Source organism: Anabrus simplex, chromosome 5 (assembly GCF_040414725.1).
Source record: "Anabrus simplex isolate iqAnaSimp1 chromosome 5, ASM4041472v1, whole genome shotgun sequence".
NCBI lineage: Eukaryota > Metazoa > Arthropoda > Insecta > Orthoptera > Tettigoniidae > Anabrus > Anabrus simplex.
This window is the reverse complement of record NC_090269.1, coordinates 266,484,253-266,509,614: the sequence shown is the minus strand read 5'-3', so window position 1 is coordinate 266,509,614 and position 25,362 is coordinate 266,484,253. Positions and strand designations below refer to the sequence as shown.

Sequence of the window (25,362 nt, the reverse complement as noted above, 5' to 3'; positions counted from 1 at the left end):
TCTATCAATGGTAATTCCTTGGGGTTTGATGACTTGCGGAAGGTCACTGAAGCCAGGCGGCAGATCTTCTGAAAGGATGGTGTAGGGTACTTCGTCAGAAACTATGGATTTCTTTGGTCAACACTACACCAGGGTGCTCTTTCATAGACACAAAGTGATGTATCTGGGTTATTTGTGGAATGTTTTCCATTCCAGCACGGGGCTTGTTTTGCCAGTCATAAGTAGTAATGGTTACATTTCCGGATTCTGTGCCAACAGCGACAGGAATAATAGAGCCTGAAACCTGACAACTTTTACGGGCGACATTAATTAAATCTTCAATAACTTGTTTCATTTTTCTGGAATGCTCTTTTGAAACAACCAAATCAGGTTGAAATTTCATGTGTCCCACTGGCAAAAATGAAATTTTTCAACTTCTGTCATAACTCTCCACATGAAGTATTCCATTAAGATGTTTTTATTTTGCCCAACACAGTTATCAGCATGGAATTCTAAATGCTCCTCACCTACTGAAACACATTCAAAGAAGTGATGTACAAGAGATAAGACAGTATATACTCCTTTACTCACAATACAAGCTTCTGGAAAAATGTACAAAAATTTGTTAAGTGGTTCACATGCTACATCAAAGAGACCCACTTTGGAGCCTGTAAGAAAGAAAATGGGTCCAGCTTGTTGCGGATCATATGGTAAGTGCACCTGTTGGGCAAAATCAAAACTATAATGTATTTTGCCTTTGTATGTACTACAGCTATGTGGTCCAAGAGACAATGGAGTTTCCAGTTGCCTAATCCCTTGTCTATTGTCTATGGTGTTTTTTATAAGCAGTCTGCTCTGCTTGGACGTGATTAAAATGTTGTATAGCCTTCTCAAGTCAGATTTTTTTTTTTCCCCTCCTCATCCGTAGACGGTTTCCCTATTCCAGTTTAATTGCTTCTACAAGTCATACAAAGGTCAGTTTTGGGTTTCTGAACTACTATGTTACTGCAAAATGTACACCAGATGGGATACCAGGACAAGAGTGATACAGGAATTCTCTCTAATGATTTACAACTCTTAGTATAATGTATGAACGTACTTCTTAGACATGCTGGTTGGGAGAAGCATGAGATCACTTCTTCGCTTTGTAGGGATCCGGCTTGGTATGACGTGCATTTTGTTCACTGGAATTCGACTGCATGTCTACGATCATCGAAAGAAATAGATTTTATCTGAGAAGTTTTTAATACGTTTTGGTGAATTTTTAGGCTGCACCCCTTCTTTCGTGCATTGTTCCTTTAATTTCTTTAGCTTCTTAGAGCCATAAGCCAATACAAATTGAAAGAATGACTGACACACCTCCTGCCCTCTGAAGTGATAAATTGTGTAAGTTTCTTTCCTGTCATAATTTTTTCGCTTAGTAGCTGTCGTCATTGGCTGGTTTCGTACTAATGCATTCATTGCATACTTCTCCACAGTATGAAATACACTGAAAGACTGCATCAGTATCGGAAATGTTTAGAGCAGACAGGATGTTTATAAAACCTTTTACCTTTATTAAGAGTGCCCAGCTAGGGTTTATTTATCATAAGATAAGATATCCGAGTCATTTTAGGCTCGCGCACCTATGAGCGTGAATGAGTAAGTGTGTGAAGCCTCGCTTACAATGCGAAAAGTGGTCCCTTTTCTTAGTATTAAATAAACCTCATGTTTTAGCAGTGATTATTGTCAGAGGGCTTTTAAATTCACGCAGTGATTAGATGGCGGTCTATGCAATACATAGGTATCAAAAAAAATTAGACATTTTCACTCCCTTGAGTGTTTTTTTTTTACAATTATTTCGTGAACTCGAGAAGTCCCTTTTCTTAAGCACGCACACACATGTTGACAATCTTCACACGCAATTATTTGTAAGTACTCCCTAAAGGAATTTGATTGTGTTTTTTTCCTTGTTCTGAATTTATCTTCCATTTGAACCTTTTTTATAAACTTTTGTTTTAAGTCTTATCTCTTTCTTTCCTTTGCCATAGTAAGGTTGGTTTAGTCGGATATATATGTTATATAGGACAGGAGGAGTTCAACTTCGAACAGTTCCTTGTTTGCTCTGATCAACGATTTGTTGGACCTGAATACTTTTCCACCACATTGCCCTCTCATACTAGACATTGCTATCTTATAATTATTCGCCTTGTATTATCACGATCTCTTAATTGGCGTTTTTCTCAGTGTTATCTCTGCTATTTGGTAATGTCAGGTTTGGAGTAAGAGAGTAACAAAGCGGGGGGGGGCACAACAGTGCACAAAATAGGTCCATAAAACAGATGCAGCACAGGAGGGAACACTTGAAATGCAGCTTGTTGGAGATTTTCAGAACAGAGCCGTGCAAGCATCATGTCTTATATCGGAAATCACAATAATAATAATAAAATTAATGTTGTATGGTAATGTAATTCAGTAATATTGCATAATATAGTATTGAAAAAGGTTGACCATATGACATTAATTTAATAATTATTGTTGTGATCACAATTCAATACCGATCAAAACCATGAAGTTCATGTCCTACTAGCTGATGTACCCGTGCTTCGCTATCCTCCTCAGTCCGTATGTAGCATATGTTCTACATGTGGTTTTCTTTACTTATAATAATACAAAACAATTTAAAGCAAAAATAATAATGGTAGGAAAGTCAACTCTAACAACTTAGTGAAACATACTACATTCTTTGGTGAATTTTTAAAATTTATTTGAGAAAACTATAATCCATCGAGTGCAAAAACAAGCTCGGGACTGAAGAGGCTATGGAATTCTACATTGTATACAGAATTCTAGGTTAGGTAGTGTACACGTTGTAAGATTGTATTAAATAGCATAGCTCTTAACGTTACCCTAGAAACGCAACGGGGAAGTCACCAAGCGTCTTTTCTCATATGAAGACTGTGTTAGGGAATTTTCATAGTAATGGTAGGCCCGCTTTCCTACCATCAGTCACAATCAGGTTGGGAGTTTTCATTATAATTGTAGACACTCACTCTCCACCTGCCATTTTACATCCTCAGAAAGACTGTTTTAGTGGTTTTCCCAACTGAAATGACCATACAGTAGGTCATTACAGTGATGTCAGTAGGAATAGCGCGATTAAAAGCAATGCTTTCACACTCGATCAAATGAAAAACCACACATTTTGTCTTAAAGAACAGTACTACGCTGCCGATTTAACAATCCGAAGTTCCAGTGCTGGAATGACCAAGCCGCAGACAGCTGTGATCCGTGAACACTTAGTTTTTTTCGGTGGGCGGGGGTCTAATAGTGGAAAGTCCGAGGGTAAAAACTATTCCCTTGTACTAATCTGTTTCCTAGGAGTATCCTATGAGTCGGAAAATCGCATTCACTACACAGGCAGTGGAAAAATCTACCGGTATCTGATTTGGGGGCAAACTTTTCCTCCAAGCCAGAGGAGAAACCCCCTCTTTACTGCTAATTTGGAATAAAATGAATGTAGAATTTAATAAAAGTGAAGAAGCTTTTCTAAAGAAACAGCGCTTTTCAGGGTTGAATTTTGAGTTATTTAGTAAATTGTAGTGCTATAATTTAGAATTGGCCTAAATTGTAATTCTAGACCAGGTCATACTACTACTACTACTACTACTACTACTACTACTACTACTACTACTACTACTAAGTGAGCCTCTGCCCTATGTGTGCACACTGCTCATTCAAAACAGCGCATCAGGGTAGGGATCGAATAGCTGGAATACTGTGATGAACCAGTGTGTTACGAATCAGCAGTATCAGAAAAAGTATGAACCAGAGGAATGGCATATATATATATATATATATATATATATATATAAATGATTACATCGGAAAGATAGACAGAATGTTCATGCTGAGCACTTACTACAGCAATTCAGATCCTCTTCAGATCAAGAACGACATCTTAATGGTTGTCACTTCATCTAATCTCATCCGCAGAACCGCTGCCTCTGTGGATCAGCGGTAGAGTGTCGGCCTCCGGATCCCAAGATAGCGGGTTCAAACCCGGCAGAGGTAGTGGGATTTTTGAAGAGCGGGAAAAAGTCCATTCGGCACTCCATGTCGTACGATGTCGGCATGTAAAAGATCTCTGGTGACACATTTGGTGTTTACCCGACAAAATTCATTAAATCTCAGCCATAGACGCCCAAGAGAGTTTCGGTTTACTCGGTCTGCCATCTAGTGGGGGCCTAGAGTAAAACGGAACGTCGAAATTGACGAGCAGACAGCCAGATGGCGTCAAATTGAAATGTCTGCACACGGTAGCTTTGGCCATACGATTATTATTATCCGCAGAACAAAAGTAAAAACTGGTGCTGTTTGCGCAACTGGAAAATAACAGGGAGGATGACGTTAAACAGTGTTTTTCTATATTACATGCATAAAAAAGCCTGGGTTACATCCTTGCAAATGCAAGTTCCATACTCAACAGAATTACTGCTGATGAAAAGGTGTGAATCTTGGTGAATCTTCTTCATGTGCCATGTCCTCGCAGAATGTTGGCGATCAGTAGCATGATCTGTTGTTTGTTCATAGCTGTTCTGAACAGAGAAAGCTTTGTCACCCCAAACCACTGGCTGTTGGTGAATACCAGTGTCCAAAATGCTGAACTTTGTCCTTGAACAATGTATCTTAGTGTACTAAACTTTTTGGTAAACTTTAGTTAAATTTTCTGTGAAGCTAAGTGAAGGTATTTAAATGTAGCTAATGTGGCAGGCATTTTCCCAGAAAAATGAGGGGTATGGGTTAATAGATTTTAGCACTTTGGTGTTAGATATGGAAGGACTAGACACAAAATAATATTGCGTTGTGTTTTTGTCATAGGTGGTCTCTTCAGTCAGTTCATTGGACAACAGGAGTACCGACCGGTCTGGAAGCCAATGAACCCAGCAGAAAGTGAACCTCAACCTGGGATGCGAGGTGGCCATCAAATGTGCATGGACCCATACTCGGAAACAATATATTTATTTGGAGGTTGGGATGGAAATCAAGACTTAAGTGATCTCTGGGCCTATCATGTTCCTACCCGTAAATGGACTCTTATTTCAAAAGACACGGAAGCTGAGGTATAAGCATTTTTAATATAATAGTTTCAGTTTGTAATGGTGATATTGTAAGTAGCCTTTGTTTCATTCCTTTAATTGTTGAAATAACATTTATTTCAAGATAAACTCTTGATGAAAAATGTAAATGTGTGTGTTTCGAGTTTAACAGACCTGAAGTAGTTTATGTATGGTAATGTTTATTTACTATATTTTTAATGTGTGATTTTGATACCAACTTGTATGAACAGTTGTTTTCACTTCCTTGTTGGTGTGGAAATGCTTGTCAGTGAGGAACCTTTTTTGAGGAAAGAAGGTGTGGTAATCACTAGCCACAAAGCCAGGGCTATAAAAGGGGTGATCAAAGTGCTGCAAGCCCAACGATTTAGTGTGACCTGCAGATGAGTTGCAGATTGAGGTCTTGCATTGTCATGAAGCAACAGCACTCCAGTAGACAGAAGACCACAGCATTTATTCTGGATCGTGCGATGAAGTTCCGTCAAGGTTGTACATTATGCAGTTGTATTGATATCTCGGGTGGCATGAAGTCCATTAGCAGAACACCACATCTGTCCCATAAGCATGTTGCCATAATCTTGAGAGGAGTTGAGAAAGTCTGCTTGAATTTCACTTTAATCAGAGATGATGTTTGTTGCCACTCCATTGATTGCTGCTTGGATTCAGTGGTCATGTGGGGCATTTGTATCTTGGCCTGCTTGATGATGTGGTCCAGAAACACCAGATAATACTAAAATGGTATGGCTACTGTGTGCAGACATTTTGATTTAATGCCTTGTGGCCAGGTCAAAATGTCAAAGCACTGGCAACATCTTTGGAATTCACCAATTGCAGTACTTTCTGTAATTGAACTTTTCTGATACAATTTTGTAGAGAACTGATGTGAAATGTGTGGAAAGTGAAAGGACAGGCAGAATATTGTGAACTGCTTGTTTGCACAAAAGGTGGCGTCAATTTCGCGCACAATATTGTTGCTGATCAGATATGGCTGACCAGAGCATTGATTGTTCTGAACATTCTCCCGATCTTTCTTGAATAATCTTACCCACTTATGGACTTTTCCATCACTCATAGTGTTGGGGCCATACATTTCACAGATCTTGCTATGAACCTGTCAGTGGCACATTCCTTGCTATCGAGAACCGGATAACTAATTGTATGTCATGCAACAATTATTATTTATAAATTGATTGGTGGAAAAACACTTTTCTTATCTATACTGTCACGCAACAAGTCGTTCTATGATCTTGAGTTCCATTGCACACCACGAAGCAACAATACAGTAGCAACAAGGCAATAAGTGTGTTTGTGTGCACGAGGGATGTCAGGAGTAAGTACGCATGTACAGGATTTTAAGAGAGATAGACTACTAGCCTTTCATTTAAAAATAGCCTTCATACAAATCATTAAATGATTGAAAGTTATTTAAGATATGAACAAAATGTCAGGTTAGTATAGGCAGAAGGAGCAACAAATAGGAGACAAGTACAAAATGAAAACACGAAAGCACAAAGGGTAGTGTGCCTGCTTTTTACCCAGAAGTCCCTGATGCAATTCTTAGCCAGGGATTTTAATTTTGGACTTGGAGGGTTGGAACGGGGTTTGCTCAGCCTCAAGAGATCCGCTGAAAAGTTGTCTGTTATGAGATGCAGCAGGACCAGGTCACGAAAGCAAAGTAATGCAACTGAATACACCATGTGGCTTGGAGCATGTGTCTTGGCCTTGATGAGCTGTATATTTCACGGGTTTGTTTCCAAATGCATGCTTTTTTTTTTTTTTTTTTTTTGTGAAATACATTTATTTCTAATAATTTCTTTAATATTACAGCAATTAAAAGCACAATCAGCATGTCAGTTGTATATTGGAAAAATACGAATTACACTACAAACTCGTTGATCCGAATTTGATAGGACTGCGCCTGTTTCAAATAAACAAATTTAAAAAAATACAGAATTCATATCTATACCATGTATTAAATATGTAATGTACATGAAAAGTGTGGTTAATATGACTCATTGTACAATAAACAACAATGCAGCATTTTCAGTTCTAAGTTCTACAATAATGGAACACTGGAACAGTCGTATTGTTTGTTAAAGTAATCCTATTTTAGTCTTTCGCTTAAGTTTTGAAGTTTGTTTCCTGGCTGCCTGATCTCAAAGTTGTTTCATTGTTAGAAGTTCTGGAGAAGTTTAATTGTGACTCTCCAAATATGACAGTAGCTCTTCAAACATTGTCGTTGCCTCTGTGTGATTTGATTCCTGTTTTGTTTTCCACTTGCAGGACTGAGTGGCTCAGTTAGGATACTAGCTTTCTGAGCCTAAGTTGTCTGGTTTGACCCTAGCTTAGTCCGGTGGTATTTGAAGGTGCTCAAACATGTCATCCCCATGCCAGTAGATTTACCAGCATGTAAAAGAGCTCCTGCGAGACAAAATTCCGGTATTTTGACATCTCCAAAAACCGTAAAAGTAGTTAGTGGGGTATAAAATCAATAACATTGTTTTCCACGTCACCATCATCGTTAGAGCTTTTGTCGTCACTGTGTTCTGTATATTGGGTAACAGTTTTGTTCCGAAAACAGCTGATATCCAAGATCATCTTTCTCTGAATTCATCCACTCAAAAATGTCATCATCTGGTAATTGTGTGCACTCTTTAATGCCTTTGGATGATTCCACTAAACCTGAAGTTTCAAGTGCTTCATTTTCATTGGCAATTTTCTACTGGCCTTTTTGGCCATAGATTTTTCCAGGAGTTGTTTTAAAGTTTTCGAGTGACCTCTTCCCAAGCAGTTGCAGACATGTAAATCACATTCTGAATATTAATTTCCTTTAAAATTAATGTGTCAACCTTTTTTATCGCATTCATCATTATCCTCCATGGTTTTACTTAGCAACACTCTTCGATATCTGCATTTCAAAGCCTCAGTTGGGCTCTGGTCCATTGGCTGCATAAGTAAAGTGACATTTGGAGACAAAAACTTTACAAAACATCTCCACTCATTAACTCCTCCTCCTCCTGGATGGGTGGAAACATCGTCTAGCAATCTCTCTGCAATTGAGGTTGTAACCTGACAAACCCCGGTCAGATATTATTATTATTATTATTATTATTATTATTATTATTATTATTATTATTATTATTATTATTTAATGTGTATCTTTCAAATATGTGTATTTAGCCGTGGTGGCATGGTAACTCTCATAGGAACTCTCATTATTATGGATACTCTCTAAATTTTATGTAACCCCCCCTTTAAACAGAAGGAAGCACATAATACAAGATACATATGAAACACGTAATTATTTGATAATGCAAAATAACAAACCTTACAGAACGACATCAGCCGATGATCAAACAGGAAAACATTTTACCTTTTACAAACACGTGGCTTCGCAGGATAACCAACATGACAACTAAAGAAAGGAAGTATGGGAAGCAGGCCGGGAAACCCTAGAGGACGAGACCTTACGCGACGTTGTAGGGAAAGAAACGTGAGAACATTAAGCCTTTGTCCAATTTATTTAACATATAGAATTTAATCAAGGTATGAAGTGCACAAGGTTAGATAACATCATTAATTTAAAAAAAAATCAAATCGAACCACGAGGTTCCTATCAGTGTTTCTCTCAGGAGAGTGAATATTTACCCAAAGTTACAATGACATTTAAATAAGTGAGCATAATTTCGATGTTGAAATTTACAATGAAAATTTAAAAGGGACAATGACCTAATTACAAACATCATATAAGGCAAGTTGAAAAATGTTACAAGAGAAGGGAACAACAGAAATTAAATTTAGCGCAGAGGCCTATAGAGAAGCAGTCCTCTCCTAATACACATCAGTGAGGGACGCAAAGCTCAACAGGTGTGCACTAAATTGATACGGAATTACTGGAGGCAACTCGGAAGAGAGAAAAAAAATTAAAGTTTACATATTCACAAAAGATTAATAAAATGAATTGCCTCCAAAATAAAGGATATGCCTAGCTGACGAACTACGGCATTACAAATCAAAAGCAGTGAAAACCAGGGTCTAAGGCAAACTCCGAACGAATGAATTTACATTTTAAGTTAACACTTGAGAACAGAAAACATGCTTACCCCGGGATGGCTGGAGCCGGTGAGCGGACCACCTGACAAGGTGCATCCGATTGTTACGACGTACGAAAACCAAAGACGCTGAACAGAGCCTTGCTCTTGCTAAGTAGCCAAAAAAGCCAGAAATTGGGAAATACTCAAACAGCCAATCAGGGAAGCTACCTATGTTTCGATCCGAAGTTTGACCAATACAAATTAGTGTTATTTTCACCAATAGAATTATAGCACCAAATATGGTAATGTGGGAAATTCATTCTAGAGATTTCGATTGCGAAACTCAGCGATTTAGTGATCGAAGCCTCCATGTGGCACTACAGGGTGATACAAAAAACATATTACTGGAGATCTCCAATATCAATGTCAAGGATTAAGTAAATAATTGTCTCTTCAGTGAGTCCTGAAAATACTTTAAAATACAAATTCATCAAAAATAAAACACAAATTTTTACATAATTTTTACAACAACAAAAATTTAGTCGAATTCTTCAAAAAATGTTAGTTCCTTAGTTTCTTTTGTCAAGTCAAAAATGATTCTGCCAACTATCAACTCACCACCGGTGACATTTTATATACTCTCTATATTTTATTTGGGACTAGTGTGTTTTGATCACTCATTTTATCTCCCGGTTGTGTACGTGACGATTCTCCGAGCGGGTGTTTACGTGTTGACGGAGCTGAGGTGGAAAATTCCCGGAACTGTACTATTTTAGAATGTCATTGTGTGGGCTTGGACTAGCGTGGAGCAAGCTAGCGTCTGGTCAAGTATTCTCAAGTTGGAGCTTGCAGTGTGCAGATGTGATACTTGCTTTCGTTCGGAGTGTAATGAGAGGTGTTTTGAACAAGTTGTGGGAAGATGTACCAAGTCATGTTGGGAATTTGAGATCTGCTGTTGACAGAACCAGAGAGAGAGATGCTGGAGTGTGACAACATTCTATGATTATGAATGTCTACGTAAGGTAACGTGTTGGGCCTTTTCCAAAGTATATCAACACTATCAGCAAAGTGGAGTCCATTCTTGTAAAAATAGTCATGACTGCGTGTGAAAATTTTGCGTTTCGGAATAAACTGAGTACCAATTATTGAGAGAGAGTTACTTCATAATTAAGACATTATTTATATCAATATTCTGTTTATTTTGTTATATATGTTCAAGGGTGTATCACGACGAGCTATGTTCAGATTTCAAGGTAAATACTGGTTTAATTGACCAGGTAAATTGTATGAGATTAAGATATATTCTGTTTAATTTCTATGGGTGGGGGAAATTACCAGATGGACTCCTTTTCCAATATTATTTTTCAGGTATCAAGTGATTCAGATCTCCTTGTCACAAGGCAACAACCCTGAAGATGAGTTTCAACAGCCAGCAATTTTAAGAATTATTTATTTATTTTTATATTTTGATGGCTCCCAAATTCCTTTATTCATTATCAGTTATTATTTATTTAATAGAAAGATTACAAGGTAGTTCTGAAGTAGTCCTTTCTGAAGTTGCTTTGGAATGGAAGGAACAAACTGATAAAGATATGAGTAAAGAAGTGGAATCAGAGATAAGGCTTTTTCCGGATCATGTTATTCTGTATACAGTAGAGTAATAAATAAATTGCAAGATTGTGAGCAACTACAAAATGACCTCGATAATAGCTACACACAGTCGTGGCCGGAAAACGACCGGTAGGAATACCTAGGAAGAGATGGCTGGACCAAGTGAAAGAGGACATAGGAACAAGAGGAGTCAGCTGGGATGTCGTCTTGAGAGAAGAATGGTACATGGACAGACAGAAGTGCAGAGTGCTCGTAAACCACACCCGGGCAACTGGAGTGGAAAACTGATGATGATGAAGATGATGAATGTTGTGAGATGGACAGCAGGCAATTGTATGGTGATAAAATTGGGGATAAAAGTCAGGTTGTAAGTTTCACAAATAAGAAAAATTCTCACAGTTTTAATTACTGTGTTGATGGGGGTGAAATTTCCGGGGATCACTGTAAGTACCTAAGTGTTAATATAAGGAAAGATCTTCACTGGGGTAATCACATAAATGGGATTTTAAATAAAGGGTACAGATCTCTGCACATGGTTATGAGGATGTTTAGGGGTTGTACTATAGTAAGGATGTAAAGGAGAGGGCATACAAGTCTCTGGTAAGACACCAAATAGAGTATGGTTCCAGTGTATGGGACCCTCACCAGGATTACTTGATTCAAGAACTGAAAAAAATCCAAAGAAAAGCAGCTCGATTTGTTCTGGGTGATTTCTGACAAAAGAGTAGCGTCTAATGGGAACAAAATCATTAGGTTACAAGGCTAATTTTCTAGCTTCTTTTTAGTATTCAAGTGTATTATTTTAAGATTGTATTCAAGGCTGAAGATGCCTTTAAATGGGGCAAAACATGTCCCGAAAGTGATAAATGTTTGTTTGTATTCAATAGGTGTATTAATAAATACTTTCATTGGATTTTAAGTTATAACAGCTCATTACGGATAAAACATGAGGTTTATGACATGTAATAAGTGGTATGTTCCGAGCTGTCAGTGGAGAGATCGTGTTGAATGACATTATTACATAAAATCAGCTTCATGGTCCGTATCGCACTTCAATAGATTCACAATTAAGTATTTAATTTATTTTCCACCTAGTCGATACAATGATTGCTTAAGGCAATTTTTAATGGTCAAAAGTGGTACATGTTTCGTATATTATCAACATCTTCAGCCACATAACACTGTTTAGATGAAAAATATATAACATTGACAAAGTAATGCTTTAGAGGAAGTGTCCTTAAAATTAACATAAGATTGACAAGATTAAAACAAACAAATAACTCAAGAGAAAATATATAAATTATTTCTACAATAGAAAGCAGTCGTCAAGGAAACACTTGTACAATATTCCATAGAGAAATTGTCCTAATAAATATTCTTTTCTTAATAATTCATGAAAAAAGATCAATTTATAAATTAAAAATTATACAATTTATAAGTAATTATCGAAACGAAGAAATCCTGATATCACAGTGCGGCTCTTATTATTAATGTAGATGAAAATATAACTAATTCCTAGTTGTCAAATCTTATTAAGCCTGCTTTCCTTTGGAACAGTAACTCCTGTCATTCTTTCACAGTTTTGCGCCGGGTGTAATATTGATGATGCAATCTTCCTTGCTCTTGCACCTAGTATATTTGAAAATGCTTGAGAAGGATCACGAAAAAAGAATTGGAATTTCTCCACCTACAGATAGCCCTACAACTTGTTCCTCCTCAGTTGAAGCTGTAGGTGACAGCAAGGAAGTTCTTGACACACCTATATCCCCCGCTCCTCCACCTCCTCAGGTGCAAGAGCAAGGAAGATTGCATCATCAATATTACACCCGGCGCAAAACTGTGAAAGAATGACAGGAGTTACTGTTCCAAAGGAAAGCAGGCTTAATAAGATTTGACAACTAGGAATTAGTTATATTTTCATCTACATTAATAATAAGAGCCGCACTGTGATATCAGGATTTCTTCGTTTCGATAATTACTTATAAATTGTATAATTTTTAATTTATAAATTGATCTTTTTTCATGAATTATTAAGAAAAGAATATTTATTAGGACAATTTCTCTATGGAATATTGTACAAGTGTTTCCTTGACGACTGCTTTCTATTGTAGAAATAATTTATATATTTTCTCTTGAGTTATTTGTTTGTTTTAATCTTGTCAATCTTATGTTAATTTTAAGGACACTTCCTCTAAAGCATTACTTTGTCAATGTTATATATTTTTCATCTAAACAGTGTTATGTGGCTGAAGATGTTGATAATATACGAAACATGTACCACTTTTGACCATTAAAAATTGCCTTAAGCAATCATTGTATCGACTAGGTGGAAAATAAATTAAATACTTAATTGTGAATCTATTGAATGACATTAGTCGAATAAGTTTGAGTGGTGTCTTTAAAAGTAGGAAAGATCACAATATGAAGATAAAGTTGGAATTCAACAGGATAAATTAGGGAAAATATTAGTTTTATATGAATGGGAGTTAGGGATTGGAATAACTTACCAAGGGAGATGTTCAATAAATTTCCAATTTCCTTGGAATCATTCAAAAAAAGGCTAGGCAAACAACAGATAGAGAATCTGCCATCTGGGTGACTGCCCTAATTGCAGATCAGTAGTGATTGATTGATTGATTGATTGATTGATTGATTGATTGATTGATTGATTGATTGATTGATTGATAAAAACACTTCTTAAAAGTTTCCACTGACATGTGATTGTATAGTACAGGGAACGAATTTAAATTTGCATACCAGAGGTCAACGACTGTTGTTAAATCAAACACAATTAGAGTTGTTGATCCCCCCCTCCAAAAGAAATTAGCATAAAACTGTGTTCTCATTGGCATTGTAAATATGAAATGCTGTAAGTGTTTCATTGGCAGCGAGTTTTCCAATTTTTTTTTTTTTTTTTTTTTGTATCTTTGGTCTGCGTTGATATCTCCTGATATCTACCCCCGTGATGTACAAGCTGGCAAATTTCGTGGTGATCCTTCCATCTACCCAGCCATCTACACTAGCAATAAAGAATAGATCATCACCAATTATTTTATTTATACTTAATACCTTTTCTTGGATAATTGACCCTGTTATAGGAATGCCACTTTCACATTACATACTCATAGAACTGCCATTTATGATGATTAATTCGTAGTAATTGCCTGCTGTGAGTGGAACCTTCTTGCCGAAAGTATTCGTACTTTCATTTTTTGCACCAATAAGGAACATATGTAAACTTGATGCTGCTTCCTACAACCCTTCTATTCTCATGGATGCTCTGGTAGAAGATTAGTTAAAAATTCTTAATCGTTTCATTTTTCAAATTTTATGTACCATCTCTTTTTTTACATGTATGATATTAGTTTTAAGAATTTTTCCTTTCATTATATTTATTTCAATTTAATTTCATCATTTAATTTTTGTATTATTAATTTAATTTAATTTGTATTTAATCTAATGATTGTAATGTAATACAATGTGATATACATATATTTCATTGCCTGGTTAGATGGAAGAGAAGGCCTGAATGCCTTAATCTTGCCAGGTAAAATAAAACATTACTGTCATTCTTATGAAAACCACTTAATCATCCAGGCTTTCATTTTTTGTCTTCGTAGATGTACAGTACTTCTATTTCCCAAACTGTCTTTAGGACCATTTTAGCACAGAAATCTTTGGTTTGTGTCCTATTTTTTTTTCTCCAATCACAAACTGTGGAAATGCCTATCCCGTAATCAAGAGTGATAGCTTTGTCCCACCTCCAGCCTCTTCTGTATGCTGACCACCACCCTCTTCCTTTTAAATGACATTTCATAACATATTACATATTATCCATGTGTTGTTGAAATTTAGAATGTTTTCCAGGTGTATCATCGGCTGACGTTATTCCTTCAGTTACAGGTCGTACACCAAACATCCCAACTTAACAATTTCCGAATAGAATTTGTATAACCGAACAATTGGATAGGGGTCGTACTCCAAACTATCCAACTTAACAAAACCTGAATAATTCGACCAACAATGAACATAATCTTCTCCATCAGACAGTAATGAGATACAAACAAGAAAGGTCTAGCAAAAGAAGGAACATTATACAACCAAGACAAGTTTGCAAGAGCATCATGCTAAAAACCGTCGAATTTAATAAATAACCAGTGCAGTGACATAGGATGGAACCAAAGACTTTTTAATTCAAAAAATAGTTTTTTAATTTGTATAAGTTTTTAATCTTTAACTAACAACGTGCTCCTCCTCTTTCCCTTCACGTATTCCCCCCCCCTCCCCACCACCTAATTTTTCCTTACTAACATAATTTTTAATCTTAATTATGGAATTGTTTTATGCTATTTTTTACCTAAGCATTATGTGAAACAGCTGATGATTGCTAAGCAATCAAAACATGTACTGTAAGTTTTAATGGCAAAAATTTAGCCAAGGGCTAAATAATAAAAAAGGAAAGTATCGATCGGGTGGAACCTTTTTCATTAGTTAACTTTCATAACATCTCACAAACTTATAGGTCAATTCATAATACAGTAATTAACAGAAGCATGTGCACAGTGTGAAATACAGAAAAATGATGCACAGTGTTATGACAGAAATGTGTAACTCATTATTACTGTCAAGGTAACCAGTGCAATTTACTCGCCAAGCATACAGTATGCGCCAAAACAATGATCTCCATAGAGTTGTTATAGAAATTATGTAAACTGCGTCAAATCCTTGTAGTCTCCAGCAATGATTATTGAATTCTTTCATTGGTCATGGATTGAATGCATTTGAAATAAGAGTATGAAGGAATCTCATCATTATTGTTCCCCTTGTCCATTTTTATCTTGGATCATTGATTTTCTTCTCTGCTTGTCTTTCCACCATTCATCATCAAAGACATCTTGAAAGTTTGTCACCCTCTTCCTTAGGTCTTGTTCATTTTGTTCTCTCCGTGTTTTTTTTTTTTGGGGGGGGGGGGGGGGGTGTCTACCTCTAGGTCTTTTCCCTCCAACCTCTGGTTCAAGCATCAACTTTGGGATTATGAAAGAATCTGACACTAATAAATGTAGTTGTAACTCTTTTTTTTACATTGCTTGTAGTAAAATTAAACCAGAAAACTTAATACCGCATTGTTGCTTAGCTCCATGTTGTATTTTCTTACCCACTTTTGGGTACCATTGTTCTGGCATCCTGACAAGATGGCCAAATCAGGAGAGTTGTATTTCCTGAATAACTGCTTCCACGCCCCACAACAGATTGTACAGAACATAAGTAACCTTTACAAACATAACCTGATTTTTGTAAAGGTCAATGATAAATTCTCAGAGTGGAAAACAATAAACACAGGAGTAAGACAGGGATGCGGTCTTTCCCCTCTCCTGTTCATAATCTATATGAATGCTCTCATATGAGAATTTAGGAAAACAAGACATGGTTCCATCTGCATTAACAGAAATCTATAGCTGGACACAATATTATTTACAAATGACTTAGTGCTGGTAGCCACTTCAGAAGATGATTTACAGTGTACAATGTATAACCTAAACTTAGTCTCAGAAAAGTACTCAATGGAAATATCTCCCGAGAAAACTAAGATAATGGCTTTCTGTGGCAAGCAACCAGTAAGAAGCAAGATCTGCTTAAATAACATTATTTTGGAAAGAGTAAATGATTTTAAATACCTGGGCTACAAACCGTCTTTCTTTGAAGAACTGGACATACCTGAGAAAATCTCCAAATTCACCAGATGTTTGGGAATTATCAATAAAGTTTTTAGACCATCATTAGTTCAAAGACACACCTATACAAGAATCTACAAAACCTTGGCAAGACCTGTACTTTGATATGGAAGTGCGGACCCTGAGGAAATGCGATGAGAGAAGAATAACTACAGCTGAAATGAAATACATGCGGCGAACAGCAGGGGTCACTAAGTGGGAACGCAAAAGAAATACAGATGTGCTGAATGACCTTAAAAGCAGACCTATATTGGAATACATCTATGAATACCAGAGAAATTGGCTAGAACACCTAAACAGGATGGACAGAAGCAGGATCCCCAAAGCAATCATAAACTACTTCCCCGCTGGGAAGAGATCTCTGGGACGCCCCAGGAAGAGATTAAAATTATAAAATCCTTTTAATAACAACCACCTACTCAATACATTACTCATTGAATTATAAAATAATCATGAGGTGTCTTAAATAAAGGAACATGTTTCATTCGACATAGCGAACATCATCAGCCTTAATTTACAAAGATTAGGTCAGGGCCCTGAGCTGAATGATAAAAATTGTTAAAAGAGTGACAATGCCATAATAAAAAGTAAAATGATAACATTAGACTTGAAATTGTAACAATATGTACAGATTAACAGCAAGTATTTGTAGTGGAATACATTGAACGATGGTAGTCTGTAAAGTTAAAACAAACATGAGGTTGTTAAAGTAAAAAGATATAGATATAGTGGATCTTAAAATATATGTCAATGCGTGAAGCGTGGATTAATTATTGACTATGGAGTTCTTAAATTGAGCAAAACAAAAGTTGAAATAGAGTTTATTGAATAGTACGAGTCAAACTGAGCCAGTTAAAAGGCGCATGGCGACGAAACTAAGGTTGAAATGATGTGAACTTCAGTAGTTAGGAATTCTGTTGGAGAGCTAACACAATGCCAGAAGGAAATACAAGTTGAACTAGTCCGTATTTACACGCTAGCAGTAAAATTAATCTGATACAACCTAGGACACCAATGTGGACTCGTTAAAGAGTAACTATAAACTTGAAAGTAGGGAGAGTTCCAGCAAACCAGAGATGGATGGAGCAGATTATGGCACAATTGGAGTTAGAAATCTGGAATGAAAGAAAAGGGAGGAAAAATAAAGTTATGCTATAATGATGGGGAAAAAAAAAAAAAAAATGAAGAAGGAGGCTTTGACATATATTTTAAGATCCACTATATCTATATCTTTTTACTTTAACAACCTCATGTTTGTTTTAACTTTACAGACTAGCATTGTTCAATGTATTCCACTACAAATACTTGCTGTTAATCTGTACATATTGTTACAATTTCAAGTCTAATGTTATCATTTTACTTTTTATTATGGCATTGTCACTCTTTTAACAATTTTTATCATTCAGCTCAGGGCCCTGACCTAATCTTTGTAAATTAAGGCTGATGATGTTCGCTATGTCGAACGAAACATGTTCCTTTATTTAAGACACCTCATGATTATTTTATAATTCAATGAGTAATGTATTGTATTGAGTAGGTGGTTGTTATTAAAAGGATTTTATAATTTTAATATATTGTCCTCAATACGGTTCTATTATGAGATTAATTACATGTAACCAGGAAGAGATGGCGTGAAAATGCAAATCTTTTGTATGGACCGTAACATTTCTTCTATAGGACTAATACCGGAAAGGATGATGACGATGATGGCTACTTCCTCATGCTTCACTTGTCCTAATGGCCTCGTTTCAGACCCATTTCCTTCTTGTTTTCCACTCTCCTCAGGTACTTCATCTGTAATGCTTGTAATTCTACTTTGTAGACAGGCAGTGAGTATGAACGACTTGGATGTATGTGTGAGAGTAGGGAGATGGAGCATGCAGTAAACTGTCAATTTGATCATCCTGCTGCTTTCTCTTTTCCCAACGAAGCTCTCATTAATGGCATGAAACAACCACCCTGTTGCTCCAGCTCTATGGTTGATTTCATTGTTGATCTTCCCATCCTGGCTGATGACTGCTCTGAGGTATTGGAATTGTGCAACCTGCTCTAGCTGCTCTTCTGATTGATTGTATGCTGTCTTGTGTTTCATGTGAATATCATAGTCTTTGTCTTCACTATTATAATCTAACAGTTTCATGTCTGTATTGATACTTGGTATTCACAATTACAAAGACGGGTACCTTCCACCTTATCAATACTTTATTATATCTTGTTACTATACAGTACCGGTTTCGACCTTTGCAGAGGTCATCTTCAGCTGGTCATAGGTCTAAAGTTAACTTAACATATAATTTAAAAACATTACTAAATCTAATGAATGTCATATGATATTAAAATATACAATGATATTGAGTGTCCTCTGGTTTTTAAAAACAAGCATCGATGTTTATGTGACATGTATATGCTACTTAAAATTCTGGTGTACTGTTCGTGAGTAACACATAATTTGTTAAAATACAATTTCTATAACTTAAAATGGTCACAGTATTCTTGAGGTACACTTTTGAGTTTAATTAATGTTGGTAAAGCGTTGCATACATTCACAGGTATATTCGTACCAAGTATTCTAGAATATTCAATGATGTGGATTGTTCGTCTTGTGCATTCATACAGTTCGTTATGTTGAATGATTTACATCGAAATATTGTAGTGTGTTATTAGTTTCTTTGATTCTAATTTCATTATATGATATTAAATAGGCGCAGATGCTCCCTCTTCGTAGTTGTGTGGTTGGACATGCTAGTAATCTGTGAGGATAGAAAAGAAACGAAGTATAAGAATTTTTCCATTAGAATGTCTACTGAACGTGCGGCTTGATGGGTGCTTACATTGTGCTGTTGACCTGTTGATGTGTACTGTTAGGGAGCATGTCGTGCACTGCTCCGTGTACGTCTAAGGCTGGTACTTGTGGTTACGGAGAGGGGAAGTGGAGGAGCAAGAGGGGTAATGATTGGGGAAGGTGAGGTAGAGCGGGGCGTGTCTTCTGGTGGTTCCTTGATGTGTATCGGATTCTGTTTCTTAACTATTTTTAAGTAGGTGTTCTTTTTAAAAATGGGATAACTGTATTAAAGAGGATATTAACACTATCTGTAATTTCATTAAAGTTAAAATTTGGGTTAGCATATTGGTCCATACTAGAATTTTACATTAGTATGGACCAATATGCTAACCCAAACTGTAACTAGAATTTTACATTAGTATGGACCAATATGCTAACCCAAACTGTAACTTGAATGAAATTACAGATAGAGTTAATATCCTCTTTAATATGGTTATCCCGTTTTTAAAAAACACCTACTTAAAAATAGTTAAAAACAGAATCTGATACACATCAAGGAACCTCCAGAAGAGACACTCCGCTCTACCTCACCTTCCCCAATCATTACCCCTCTTGCCCCTCCACTTCCCCTCTCCGTAACCAAAAGTACCAGCCCTAGACATACACGGAGCAGTGCATGACGTGTTCCCTAACAATACACATCGACAGGTCAACAGCACAATGTAAGTAAGCATCCACCAATCCACACATTCATTAGACATTCTAAGTGGCAAAATTCTTATACTTAGTTTCTTTTCTGTCCTCGCGGATTACTAGCGTGTCCAACAACACAACTACAAAGAGGGAGCCTCTGCGCCTATTTCATATCATATTATGAGATTAGTATCAAAGAAACTAATAACACACTACAATATTTCGATGTAAATCATTCAACATAACAAACTGTATGAATGCAGAAGACGAACAATCCACATCATTGAATATTCTACAATGCTTGGTACAAACATACCTGTGGACGTATGCAACGCTTTACCAACATTAATTAAACCTCAAAGTGTACCTCAAGAATACTGTGAACATTTAAGTTATAGAATTTGTATTTTAACAAATTATGTGTTACGAACAGTACACCAGAATTTTAAGTAGCATATACATGTCACATAAACATCGATGCTTGTTTTTAAAAACCAGAGGACACTCAATATCATCGTATATTTTAATATCATCACTCATATCATATGACATTCTTCATTACATTTAGTAATGTTTTTAAAGTATATGTTAAGTTAACTTTAGATCTTATGACCAGCTGAAGATGACCTCTGTGAAGGTCGAAACTGGTACTGTGTAGTAACAAGATATAATAAAGTATTGATTAAGTGGAAGGTACCCATCTTTGTAATTGTGAATTTGTCTTCTCTATGCTGATGATCATGCCTTGTTCGTTTATCCCATGCCACATGTCTAGAATGAACTGCAGATTCGTGGCCATGCTCACCACTGGAGCTGTCATGTCATCTGTGAAGGCCAGTGTTGATATTTGGAGTGGTGACTTAAGGGGTTGGTATGTAATTTTCAGCTTTTCATCACATCAACGATGAGGATTATTAACAATAATGTTGACAGCATATTACCCTTTCTCACACCAGCAGTTGTCCTGAAATCAGCCAGTCTTTCCTGAAGTGTGCTCCGGATTTCTACAGGTTTTGTTGAAGGATCTCTATTACTTCGATGAGGTTGCACTCCACATTTCACCTCCGCAACACATACCATAACCGTTTCCATCAGTTTTTGATAGAAGCTTTTTCTAGGTGTAAATAGCAAATGTATGCTTTTGCTTCATGTTATATGAGCTGTTTAGTTTTTGTCTTCATGTGAAGGTGAGATCCATGTGCTGCATCCTTACTAAAATCTACACTGTGGTTATTCAAGCTGGTATACCTGTGCAAGTAGACCTTTTCGGGTATTCTAAGCAATGACATTCCTTGGTGAGGATTCACGGTTGTTGCCTTTCTTGTAGATGGGATTATTATTATTTATTATTTATTATTATTATTATTATTATTATTATTATTATTATTATTGGTTGTACTGTTTGGTTCTTGTGATCCGTCCAGTACTTTGTAAAATAAGGATATTAAAAAGTTTACACAACATCTGAGATTTCTAATTTCACCCCTCCAAACTTAGCTTTATGTCAATCGATAGATAGAATTCGTTACCATATTGATGAGCGCGGGAAAGTCTCAGAACTTTTGAGTTGGCGGGGTATTGTTACTAAGGTTCAGTGTCCCTGTGATTCTCTGTTTTTGCCGGTAAAATAGAGTCTTCAGAAGGTATCCTTTAAATAACAGGTTGTATTAACATACATACATGTTTATTAATTTCTTGTTTTGTGAGTTTTCGCCTATCTTCATATTTATTTCTAAAATAAAATACTGTTCGATATTTTACTCCTATATTATAATATCGAAAGGACATTCGATAAATGAGGTTCATTTAATACAAAAAAACTCTTAATGTCGAACGCTACTGAAAATTAATGGGCTGTTTATGATTTTAATTTGTAGTATTGTTTTCTTTGGCATCATCCCAAACTTTCTTTAACATGGGTGCAAAATTTACCTTGATTACCTTGATTACTAATATTGTCATGACCACGGAATAATATTGTACTGCCTTTTCCCTAATGCCACCCATCTTCTGCAACCAGCAGATATGGGGGTATTTGCACCTCTAAAGAAAGCATTGGAAAATGCTCTTCAAGGCGAGAAGATTTCTGTGGTCATGACTACGGAGGCGTCTATCTGTAACTTGATTGGGCCTGAATTTGAACCTCATCAGGTATAGTTAGATTTCTTTCACGATGTCTTGTGGCTGATGCCGTACATTGTGCTAATCACTTTATTTAACAATACTGTCACTCTTCAAGGGTTCTCGTCATCGGCAAATGAAGTGGTGTCGACAAGAGGGGGTGCACGAGGTCAGTTACTCTGCACTCTTTGGAAAAAAAATACAATTATTTTACACTTTAGCCATTTAAAACTAGAAAGCAGAAAGTAATCATTTTTGCAGTTTTTGCTTATTTCCTTAACTAGTGCTCAGAGCTTGACAGTGGTCAAAATTAAGACTCCCAACTGGGGAATTGTCCCAAAAGCCAAAGTTAAACCTGTTGAGCAAATGAAACGCTGTCAGTATACATTATTTGCCCTGACTGAAGCTATTCAACAGGTTAAGCCCGGAATGTCGTAAAGGCAGACATCTAAAACATACCAGGTCCCTTCAACAATGTTAAAGGACAAACTATCTGGACGTCAGAAGATTCAGACTGCCCTTGGCCAGAAGCCGTTCCAGAGCCCACTAGAAGAGGGCATTAGTAAATGGGTAATCATCATGGCTAAGAGAGGATTTCCATTGAAGAAAAAAGAATTTACTTAACACTGTTCAGCAAATTGTGCAGTCATCAGGAAGGAGCACACCGTTTAAGCATGGAAGACCTGATAAAACCTGGTTCAGATGTTTTATGGGACAGCATCCTTCCCTGTCTCAGAAGAAGGCCGAACCCATTAGCAAGGGCAGGGCTGCTGTCTTGGAAGAGAGAATATGTGGTTGTTTTGCTGGACTGTCGCATTACCTGGAATCTGAGAATGTAAGATCAATTATGGACGACCCAATCAAGATCTTCAATGCAGACGAGACAAATTTTCTGTTCCATAAGATTTCAGGAAAGTACCTTGGAGTCAGAGGGGAACAGCTTCAAATTACAGCAACCTCTAAAGAGAAAGAAGTCATAACAGTGCTCGGAAATTTCTGTGCCGACGGGTGTTGTGCCCCAACAGTGATCGTCTTCAGCAACGTTCGACTTCAGCAACTTATCAAAGATAGTGTACCCGAGCCTTGGATCTACGAGAAAACTGAAAGTGGCTGGATGAAGGCCCGAACGTTTCTGAACTACCTTCAACACCTTAGGTCATGGCTATAGGTAGAGAAAATTACACTTCCTGTTATTATGTTTCTTGATGGACACAGAAGTCGCTTATCCCTTCAAGTCGGTGAATATTGTCATGACCACGGAATAATATTGTACTGCCTTTTCCCTAACGCCACCCATCTTCTGCAACCAGCAGATATGGGGGTATTTGCACCTCTAAAGAAAGCATTGGAAAATGCTCTTCAAGGCGAGAAGATACAAACTCTCGGTGCATTAGTAATCAAGGTAAATTTTGCACCCATGTTAAAGAAAGTTTGGGATGATGCTGTTAGGCCAGATATTGTTAAAAGCACCTTTTGTAAGTATGGTCTCTATCCACTAGGTCTCAACTCTGTGGACTAAACAAAATGTGTTGCAGATATTTTGAAAACCCCAGTGGGAAGGCAGCCGTTCGTCCCTTTCCACTTCCAATCAGAAGTTAAAGTTTGTGCTTGATGACCTGGAAGAATTCTTGCCTCCTCGTATTCTCGATAAGTTCAATGACAAACCAAGATGCGATGGAGTAAAACAAAATGAAGGTGAACCAAATTTGTATGTTTATTGGAAAAGTGTTACAACTCGGTACAATGCAACATGTGAAACAGTATCGGCTAATCAGAATGAAACGATGACAGACAGTTCATCAGAAGATGACAATCAGGGCAGAGATGATTTCACATGGAATGTTGGAACGTTTATAGATGTGTGTACCTTCTCCCAAGAAGGATCTTCCTGGTGCCGTCATTTTGAAGATTGGAGTAAAAGTTTACAAGCCAAATTATTGAATGAGCATGAATTTGCTTCGGAACTTTCTTCTTCACCCACCTCGAGTTAGTAGCGAGGATTCTTTCAAAGATTTTCTCAAAGTTCCTCAAGTACCAGAAAAACCTCATTCGTTTATATTAAGGAAAACATACACGATATCTTCAAAGGAGTACTGGGATGAATTAAAGAGAAAGAAAGGAAACAAGGAAGACTAAAGACATGTTCTGCTCTCTGTGGAAGGATAGAGATAAGAAAGGGGTTTTTGTGTTTCTCAGGATATTTTAATATGTATTAACATTGCATCCTTAATTTTTCTAATTTATATTTAAGAATCATACTGTTTTGCTCATGTTATTACAATCATAATTATAATGTCTAAACTAAAGTGATTTATAATAAATATTTATGTTTAGTATTTAAAACCTTGCTGTTCGATATATAAAAATCATATTTGATAAATAACACTTCACTGATCGATATATAACGCAGACCATTCGATATATAACGGGATATTGTTGCATTTAAGGGTGCCTCGAGCCTACAAATTATACGTTTTAAAAATCTGAACAAGCTAGTAGCAACCAGGGGATGTTCCGTTTAGGTTTCATAATTATTTCAGAGGCCTGTTCTTCACTGAAAAAAAATACTGATCAATAATTCATAGAGATAACCTTAAGTGTTTGATATATAGTGTCACAACCCTAATCTATCTGTCACTATTACCTGGCAAGGTGGACCTTATTCATTTTGGTTGTTCAAAGCATGTATTTGCAATCACAAGAATATGACTTTTGCAGAACTCAATTTGTCTGTTCCCTTTTTCATTCGTGTTTACAAGGCCATAACTTCAACTTGCTTTGGCCTGGTGATAGAAATTTCAGCTGCTGGATTCCTCTAATGTTGCCCTGGGTACATCTTATTGTAACTTATTCTTCTCATGTAGTAAAAGCAATCTTCATAGAGGCTCCTTGTCTGTACTACTCCTACCACATTGCTTGTATCTATCTGCTTATATCGTGGATCTGTTACAGTTAAATTTTACAAAGGGCACTAGGAAAGTTTTGCAATGTGCAAAAACGGTTGGCTAGACACCTCCGTTATGGTGAGGGATGAAAAGTGAGGTGAAAACCGGTCTAGAAGACAGCAAGGCGCTACCTTCACACCAGTTGTTACCAAGCAGTGGGATTGAAAGCAAGTTAAGATGTCAGTGTGGTCTAAAGGTGAATATCGTGCAATTATCCACTACAATTTTGCTCAGGGATTAACTGTTGACCAATGCTTGGAGGAAATGACTCCTGTGCTGGGGAAAAACTGTCCACATCAGACAACAGTTTTCCGCTGGTACAAAGAGTTCCAGAGGGGAAATTTTGGGGTTGAAGACGAACCTCTTCCT

The 25,362-nt window shown here is 36.8% G+C and overlaps 1 protein-coding gene across 1 annotated transcript in view; it reads left to right on the top strand.

Annotated features, from left to right (window-relative positions):
* Positions 1-25,362, top strand: part of muskelin (muskelin 1) — a 231,598-nt gene that overhangs the window by 41,724 nt on the left and 164,512 nt on the right. The window contains exon 6 of the mRNA XM_067147381.2: positions 4,840-5,081. Within this exon, the coding sequence (XP_067003482.1) occupies positions 4,840-5,081 (242 nt within the window). The remainder of the gene's footprint in view (positions 1-4,839; positions 5,082-25,362) is intronic.